Raw genomic sequence first — 10,000 nt, forward strand, 5'->3', positions numbered from 1 at the left:
ACTGTCACAGATTTAAGGACCTTATTTCTCTAAAAATGGATAATAAATGAAAATTACATCAATTGTTGGAAACCAAATCTAGCTATCGCATCACCTTAACTAAACCATGATGGAGTGAAATCCATGTCATTCATCCCTCTCGGCAATTTCAGTTTTTGAATTACGGACCATTGCCATAATTCAATTATTTTTACAAAATATCATTAATAAGTGGAGTATGGTAGATACGTAGATGGTTGAATAAAGTACAGTTAGGGACAAATCAAATATATATATATTTTAAGTAATACTTTGTTAGGCCATGTAATAGGTCAGTGGTCTGTGACAATATGCCTTTAACTATTACTTGTATCCACACTTAAGGTAGCATAATCAGAGCTCAGTCTACTGTTCTGAGCTTTACTCAGTAAGTTACATACATTACTAAAGTAGCATTATCAGAATTTAGTTTACTGTTCTAACTAAACTTAACTATTACTTATATCCACACTTAAAGTAGCATCATCTGAATTCAGTCTACTGTTCTGAATTTAACTCAGTTGGTTACATGCACACTTAAAGTAGCTTTATCAGAATTTAGTTTACTGTTCCAGCTAAACTTAACTATTACTTATATCCATACTTAAAGTAGCATCATCTGAATTCAGTCTACTGTTCTGAATTTAACTCAGTTAGTTAAATGCACACTTAAAGTAGCTTTATCAGAATTTAGTTTACTGTTCTATCTAAATTTAACTATTACTTATATCCACACTTAAAGTAGCATCATCTGAATTCAGTCTACTGTTCTGAATTTAACTCATTTAGTTACATGCACACTTAAAGTAGCTTTATCGGAATTTAGTCTACTGTTCTGAACTTAACTTAATTACTTATATAACCCTTAAAATTAAGAAAATTTCCATAGAAAAAAAAAACATGTTGAAAAAAATAAATGAATATAGTCCAAGGCAAAAGTGCCATAAAGATATTGAAAACTCCATGGCAATCTCCATGGCAGGGCTTGTTATATCCATACTTATAGTAGTATTATCAGAAGTTAGTCTACTGTTCTTACTTAAAGTAACTTATTATATCCTACTTAACGTATCTCAATCAGAATTTAGTCTACAGTTCTTACTTAAAGTAACTTATTATATCCTACTTAATGTATCTCAATCAGAATTTAGTCTACAGTTCTTACTTAAAGTAACTTATTGCTGTATATCCTACTTAACGTATCTCAATCAGAATTTAGTCTACAGTTCTTACTTAAAGTAACTTATTGCTGTATATCCTACTTAACGTATCTCAATCAGAATTTAGTCTACAGTTCTTACTTAAAGTAACTTATTGCTGTATATCCTACTTAACGTATCTCAATCAGAATTTAGTCTACAGTTCTTACTTAAAGTAACTTATTGCTGTATATCCTACTTAACGTATCTCAATCAGAATTTAGTCTACAGTTCTTACTTAAAGTAACTTATTGCTGTATATCCTACTTAACGTATCTCAATCAGAATTTAGTCTACAGTTCTTACTTAAAGTAACTTATTGCGGTATATCCTACTTAATATATCTCAATCAGAATTTAGTCTATAGTTCTTTACTTAATTCAGTTACTTATGGTATATTCATACTTAAATAGTGTTACCAGAATTCAGTCTACTGTTCTGAACTTAACTCAGATACATATATCCATACTTAAATAGTTTTATCAGAATTCAGTCTACTGTTCTGAACTTAACTCAGATACATATATCCATACTTAAAGTAGTTTTATCAGAATTCAGTCTACTGTTCTGAACTTAACTCAGATACATATATCCATACTTAAAGTAGTTTTATCAGAATTCAGTCTACTGTTCTTATCTTACCTTATTGTCAGTGTCAGGACTAGGGGTGGACACTTACTGTATCATCAGTGTCAGGACTAGGGTGGACAGTAAAATACACTTACCTTATCGTCAGTGTCAGGACTAGGGGTGGACAGTAAAATACACTTACCTTATCGTCAGTGTTAGGACTTGGGGCAGACAATAAAATACACTTACCTTATCGTCAGTGTCAGGACTAGGGGTGGACAGTAAAATACACTTACCTTATCATCAGTGTCAGGACTAGGGGTGGACAGTAAAATACACTTACCTTATCGTCAGTGTCAGGACTAGGGGTGGACAGTAAAATACACTTACCTTATCGTCAGTGTCAGGACTAGGGGTGGACAGTAAAATACACTTACCTTATTGTCAGTGTCAGGACTAGGGGTGGACAGTAAAATACACTTACCTTATCGTCAGTGTCAGGACTAGGGGTGGACAGTAAAATACACTTACCTTATCGTCAGTGTCAGGACTAGGGATGGATAACCTTGCATTATCAGTGTTTGGACCCTAGGGTGAGCAGACTTGCCTTATCTACTATGTGTGGATGGGGTGGGGGGGGGGGGGGGGTGGATGGGGATGGATGGGGGAAGTGAACAGTAAAATACACTTACCTTATCGTCAGTGTCAGGACTAGGGGTGGACGTCTCGGACAGGTGGGCCTCACAATACAGTTGGCTGTCCATAGCCTGCTTTCTGAAACCAATAAACAAGTCCATTAACAATCAAGGAAAAGACACCAACACATAAACAAATCACTGTAATACATCAGGCCAGAGAGGCGATGAAATTCCTTCAACCAATGCTGGTAGGTGATCAATCTTTGAGTATGCCGATGTTCACTGCTGAATAAAAACAGACTGTCATCCTGAATCTCTGAACACTCAGCTGTGAAGAAGCCGTAGCAAAACAAAAAAAATAGAAGAAGAAAGGAATGTTGGTATAAGTTTGTTTTGTTTAACCACACCACTAGAGCTCACTGTTTTATTGTAATTCTGAATCTCTTCACTTGTCTGTGAAGAAGGCATAGTAAAAAAAAGAAAAAGAAGAAAGGAATGTTTGTATATGTTTGTTTTGTTTAACGACACCTCTAGAGCACACTGTTTTATTAATCATTGGCTATTGGATGTCAAAGATTTGGTAATTTTGTCATATAGTGTAAGAGAGGAAACCCGCTACAGTTGATCAATCTTTGGGTAGGCTGAAGTTTACTGCTGAATAAAAACAAGACTGTAATCCTGAAACTCTGAACACTCAGCTGTGAAGAAGGCATAGTAAAAAGAATGGAAAAAAGAAAGAAAGGAATGTTGGTATAAGTTTGTTTTGTATAACCACACCACTAGAGCACATTGTTTTTTAATCATCGGCTATTGGATGTCAAACATTTGGTAATTTCGACATAATAGTCTTAGAGAGGAAACCCGCTACATTTTTCAGTTAGTATGCTCCATCCCACAGACAGGATAGCACATACCACAGCCTTCGATATACCAGTCATGGTGCACTGGCTAGAACGAGAAATAGCCCAATGGGCGAATGTTTGTGTAGTGATATTAAAACAATGTTTAGTATATCACCGGCCGCATAATATCTTAACTCATTTCAAGAGCTTTTGAGATAAGTGGGAAAAACAGATCTTTATACAAACAAAAGATTTTTAAAATCTATTTCAATTATTTGAACAAGAATAAGAACAAAGTTTGTTCTTGCTGGTCTTGTTCAAATAATTGTTAAAGAATTCATTTCTAGTTGTATAAATGTCAATTTATAAATATTAAACAATAGAAATCTATATCATACATACAGATTTGCTTTCTCTCAATTCTTTCAGTGGAAAATACTTGATAAATAAATTACTTGAAAATAAAATATTTCTTTAAAAAAAATTAAACACTATAATATTTCAACTGATATTGACAAATTTTATGTTTTCAGAGGTTCAGCAAAAAAAGATCTATCTGACAAATGAATAAGGACCAATTCTGAGGGGTGAAAAAAAAAAAAAAAACCACCTAAAAAATAGTCTATGTAGAAATACAGAGTTTGATCTTTAAAAAAAAAAAAACCCACACTTAAAAACCTCAAAGTATTTTTAGTTTCTTTTTTCTTTCACAAATCAATACCGCTTGAAACGAAGTCCACTTTTCCCTACACTCTGCTCAGTGAAGAAAAAAGAATTTCTTAATGAAGCTATATTCAAAACAAAATTTCTCAAATGGCAAACATGGGTTGAGAAAGCAATAACATTGCCTTGCAGAAGTAGATCAAATGATTTAACATCCATTCTATTGATCTTGTGACTGTGCATCGATCTAACGCACCACGATACTCCCAGCGACTGCATTCGTGGAGCACACTTCACTTAGCAAGTGCTCACTTCCTACGCAAAAAACAAGAATACCGAGCAGGCGTTAAATACAAGAACATGTATAAGTTGGGTTTTTTCTTTTTTAAATCTTTCTAAAATCTTATTATTATTTTTTAAACATTATAAATCAGTGTGTGTGTGTGTGTGCGCGCGCGCACACCAGCACGTGTATGTGGTGTGTGTGTGGAGTGTGTGTGTGTGTTTTGTGTTTCCGTGTGTGTGTGTACTTGCATATGTGTGTGTGTGTGTGTGTGTGCTTGCATATGTGTGTGTGCATGTGTGTGTCGGTTTGTGGGTGTGTCAGAGCCAGCACTGCCATTCGCCAGATGCGAATTGTAACAACAGTTGGCAAATTGTATTTTACTTTGGCGAAAAAATGTGTGTAATGGTTGATATTTTGTTGCAAAATAACTATAGAGTTTGATTTTTGGAGATCATTTGGTAAAATGTTCTGAACACCCAGAGCTAACCCTCTGTCTGTCTGTTGCTGTCTGTCTGTCTGTCTGTTGCTGTGTCTGTCTGTCGCTGTGTCTGTCTGTCGCTGTCTGTCTGTCTGTCGCTGTCTGTCTGTCTGTGTCTCTGTCTGTCTGTGTCTCTGTCTGTCTGTCTGTGTCTCTGTCTGTCTGTCTGTGTTTCTGTCTGTCACTGTCTGTCTGTCTGTCTGTGTCTCTGTCTGTCTGTCTGTCGCTGTCTGTCTATGTCTCTGTCTGTCTGTGTCACTGTCTGTCTGTCACTGTCTGTCTGTGTGTCTGTCTGTGTCTCTGTCTGTCTGTGTCTCTGTCTGTCTGTCTGTGTCTCTGTGTGTCTCTGTCAGTCTGTCTGTCTGTCATAAGTACATGATGGTTGATGAAGGAATTCAGATCACCACTCAGATAATGAAATGATAATTAGGATTTTGTTTTGAATGTCTTCAGGCTTGGAGAGAAAAGAAGATCAGTCTTAGCCGCCAGTCTCCGATTATTTCCAAATCATGTTAAATACAGATAAACCTGTAAAACAGCATATACTCCAGTTGAAACAAGTTCTGTGAAAAATGGGTAAATCGCCATAAAAGTCAAACTTGATCTGCATGTAACAGTTCATGATAAAGAAAGAAAGAAATGTTTTATTTAACGATGCACTCAACACATTTTATTTACGGTTATATGGCGTCAGACATATGGTTAAGGACCACACAGATATAAGAGAGGAAACCCGTTGTCGCCACTTCATGGGCTACTCGTTTCAATTAGCAGCAAGGGATCTTTTATATGCACCATCCCACAGACAGGGTAGTACATACCACAGCCTTTGATATACCAGTCGTGGTGCACCGGCTGGAATGGTAAATAGCCCAACTGGTCGACCAACAGGGATCGATCCTACACCGACCGTACATCAGGCGAGGACTTTACCACTAGGCTATGCCTCTGTTTAAAAAGATCACAGCCAGGAACACTTGCAGAGGTGTCTAGGCCATCGGTCTACAGGCTGGTAGGGTACTGGGTTCGGATCCCAGTCGAGGCATGGGATTTTTAATCCAGATACCGACTTCAAACCCTGAGTGAGTGCTCCGCAAGGTGTCTGCTTAACACAGGTCTCACCATCTGACACGGACAGTGGTAGATCTCTAATATTAATACTGCTACATTTACACAGGTCTCACCATCTGACATGGACAGTGGTAGATCTTGAATATTAATACTGCTACATTTACACAGGTCTCACCATCTGACACGGACAGTGGTAGATCTCGAATATTAATACTGCTACATTTACAATATTGGTTTTATCACACTGATATTTTGATCACACCGATATTGAATAGTTACTGCCTGCAGGCAAACATCACAGTTAATAACCTGATGGGCTTCCCTCACCGCTGATGATGAAAAACAGATAAGAGGTTTATACTCTCATCCTGTCCTCAACTCATAAATACATGGATTACAAAATAAACAAATCTGTCTGTACTGGATGCTTGTAAGATGCTGGGAACAAATACTCAGAGATTATTTAGACTAATATCATATGTCTGATCTGATTCATATACACCCACACCTGCTGGATAGGGCTTTATTGTAAGGTTTATGCTACGATATGATACAGGTTTATAGGTCAAGAGAAACAGATCCAAAGGAATTATTTCAGGGTTGGGGGTGTTGAATCGGTTCATCTCTTCCTGAAACTTGATAGTGCAATAAATTATAGGATTAGTACAAGGAATTTACTTCTTGTTGTGGTGGGGCGGGATGTAACCCCGTGGTAAAGCACTTGCTTGATACGCATCTGTTTGGGATCGATCCCTGTAGGTGGACCCATTGGACTATTTCTTGTTCCAGCCATTTAAAAAAAAAAAAAATTTCGTGCTTATATCTAATTAAGGTTCAAGCTATTTGGGCTGTCTATCCAGGACAATGGGTTATAGTTGTTAGTTGGTTAGTGATTAGTGAAAGAGAAGAGGGTGTAGTGGCCTTACACCTACCCACTGAGTCGTTAAAACTTGCTCTGGGTGGGAGACGGTACCGGGCTGCGAACCCTGTTCCTACCAGCCTTATGTCTGATGGCCTAACCACAACACCACCGAGGCCGGTATTCCAGCCAGTGCACCTCATTTGGTATATATACGGTACTGGGCTGTGAACCCTGTTCCTACCAGCCTTATGTCTGATGGCCTAACCACACCACCACCGAGGCCGGTATTCCAGCCAGTGCACCCCAACTGGTATATATACGGTACTGGGCTGTGAACCCTGTTCCTACAAGCCTTATGTCTGATGGCCTAACCACAACACCACCGAGGCCGGTATTCCAGCCAGTGCACCTCAATTGGTATATATACGGTACTGGGGGTGGGTATAGCTCAGTGGTGAAATGGTCGCCTGATGTGTGGTCAGTTTAGGATAGATCCGTATTGGGCTATTTCTTGTTCCAACTAGTGCACTTCATTTGGTACATCAAAGGTTGTGGTATGTACTGTCCTCTCTCTAGGATGTTGCATATAAAAGATCCCTTGCTACTAATGGAAAAATGTAGCGGGTTTCATTTCTAAGACCACAAATTACCAAATATTTGACATCCAATAGCCAATTATTAATGAATCGATGTGCTCTAGTGGTGTCATTAAACAAAACAAACTTTTTTTTACTCATGGAATCTAGCTTAGTTACCAGAGCACTCGAATTCTCTAGGTAGACCTGTGTTCTGAATGGGGTTTTTCTCCCCCATCCCAACCAGTGCCCTAGAACTGTTATATCAAAGGCTATGGTATGTGTGTTCTGTCTGTTGGAAAGTGCATGTAAAAAGATCCCTTGCTACTAATGGAACAAGAGTAGTGATGAGGTACTTGTTACACCCGTCAAAAGCAGGTCATGGTGACCTAGTTATGGTAAACAACACACTGCCATCTGAAATTGTACTTGCATGCGTGCTTTGATAATTCCATATGAATTGATAACAAAGATGTGGCCTGGACAAGGATTTTCTATAATGTGCTGTAATGCATGAAAAGTAGATCGCAGTGATCTAATTATGGTACGCAACACACCAAAATCTACTAGAAAAATTTATCTGGTAGAACTAGATAAATAGTGTGGCACCAAACAGACAGAGGAAGGAAGGAAATGTTTTATTTAACGACACACTTTATTTAAGTACCACACAGATATAGAGAAAGAAAACCCACTGTCGCCACTTCATGGACTACTCTTTTCAATTAGCAGCAAGGGATCTTTTATATGCACCACCCCACTGGTGTATCTATGATTCAAAGAAATACCTGCATCAAGATTCAACCTTTAAGATTAAAACCAATAGCCAGTAGTGTGTCTCAGTTTCTAGATTTTAACCAATAACCAATGGTGCTGCTTTAGGAATTAAAACCAATAGCCAAAAGTGGACATAAGGCTGGTAGGTATTGGGTTTGCACCCTGTTCCAGAGCAAGTTTAATGACTCAGTGGGTAGGTATAAGGCCACTACACCAATTTCTCTCTTACTAACCGCTAACAAACTAATCACTAACCCAGTCCTGAACAGATAACTCAGATAGCCAAAGGTGCATGCCAGGACAGCATGCCTGAACCTCAATTGGATATAAGCATGAAAATAAATTGAAATGAATGAATGAATGAATGAATGAATGAATGAATGAATGAATGAATGAATGAATGAATGAATGAATGATGTGTTTCAGCTTCACGATTGACACCAATAACCCATGGCCTGTCTGAGCTTTTAAGATTTTAACCAATAACCAATAGTCTCCCAGCTTTAACATTCTAACCAGTAACCAATGATCTGTCAACTCCATTTAACCATTTTTGCAATTTGAAACAATCCACTAACACAGGCATGTTAATAAAATGATATTTTCTGCTGTGTAAAGCATAACCAAAAAACAAAACTTCAAAACTTCAAAACTGATAACATTCCAATTACAGTAAAACCTCTCGAAACCGGACCATCTGTAAACCGGAATTCCCTCAAAACCGGATGTTTTTAAATATCTGTAAAGAAAAGAAGCTCTTTAAACCAGATATCTTTTAAAACCAGACATTTTACTTGGTTACCGGCCTCGGTGGCATAGTGGTTAGGCCATTGGTCTACAGGCTGGTAGGTACTGGGTTCGGATCCCAGTCGAGGCATGGGATTTTTAATCCAGATACCGACTCCAAACCCTGAGTGAGTGCTCCACAAGACCCATTGGGTAGGTGTAAACCACTTGCACTGACCAGTGATCCATAACTGGTTCAACAAAGGTCATGGTTTGTGCTATCCTGCTTATGGGAAGCACAAATAAAAGATCCCTTGCTGCTAATCGGAAAGAGTATCCCATGTAGTGTCGACAGCGGGTTTCCTCTCAAAATCTGTGTGGTCCTTAACCATATGTCTGATGCCATATAACCGTAAATAAAATGTGTTGAGTTAAATAAATCTTAAATAAAACTTTTTTTTTTTTTTTTTTTTTTTTTTTTTTTTTTTTTTTTTTTTTTTTTTTTTACTTGGTCCTGAGGGTGTCCGATTTAGAGGAATTTCACTGTATAATTCAAACAATGTTTTAGAAAATGACTTCCCAAAACTTTACAGCCGGTTTCCATCTGTTGCAATAACTCTTGTTTTTACAGGACCCAGCCAAAAAGGTTTTATTTGTTTTAATAAAATGGAAGAATGGAGTAATTTCCGAATTAGTATGAAATATGAGTTTGACTTGTGTGTTATCAAATGCTGCAGTATGTTCCACGTTTTTATGTCTTGTGGCATCAGGGTGTTAACCCGATTCAACAGAATTCAAAACCTTAAATAAATACAAAGAAAAGAGATCAAGGCATGGGGTAAAACAAGCTCCTGGAAATATCTGTGGTATTTGTTACAATAAGAGATTGTTAGAAATGACAATTATGCTACCAACTCAGAACATTTTGATAGGTGAGCTGGGTCTATGCTTATAAAGCGTTAACGGATCAGAAACAAGACTTTGGCCAAGTCTCTGTTCATACGTTAGCTACATGCTACTGAGCTAGGCAAGACTTTAAAGTGACAGATGTTAGTTTTTAAAAACTAAGGCATATTTTTTCACTATTGAAGCCAGTTTTGATAGTTGAAATCATACATTATGATGATTTTACTGTTTAGATTATTCATTTCCATTCATTCAAAGTGTTTCTCATCATCCTGGTGTTTTTAACATTACAAAGAGCATTTTTTATATTTTTAAAAAGAAAGAAATGGTTTATTTAACTATGCACTCAACACATTTTATTTATGATTATATGGCGTCGGACATATGGA

The 10,000-nt window shown here is 37.4% G+C and overlaps 1 protein-coding gene across 5 annotated transcripts in view; it reads right to left on the bottom strand.

Moving 5' to 3' along the window:
• LOC121390418 (rap1 GTPase-activating protein 1-like) overlaps nt 1-10,000 on the bottom strand; it is a 204,363-nt gene that overhangs the window by 51,091 nt on the left and 143,272 nt on the right. For all 5 annotated transcript variants that reach the window (XR_005960208.1, XM_041522224.1, XM_041522223.1 and 2 more), the window contains one exon: nt 2,480-2,561. Coding sequence is in view for 4 of the 5 variants with exons in the window: in XM_041522224.1 (XP_041378158.1) it covers nt 2,480-2,561 (82 nt within the window). In the remaining variant the exon portion in view is untranslated. The remainder of the gene's footprint in view (nt 1-2,479; nt 2,562-10,000) is intronic.

This window comes from Gigantopelta aegis, chromosome 15 (assembly GCF_016097555.1).
Source record: "Gigantopelta aegis isolate Gae_Host chromosome 15, Gae_host_genome, whole genome shotgun sequence".
NCBI lineage: Eukaryota > Metazoa > Mollusca > Gastropoda > Neomphalida > Peltospiridae > Gigantopelta > Gigantopelta aegis.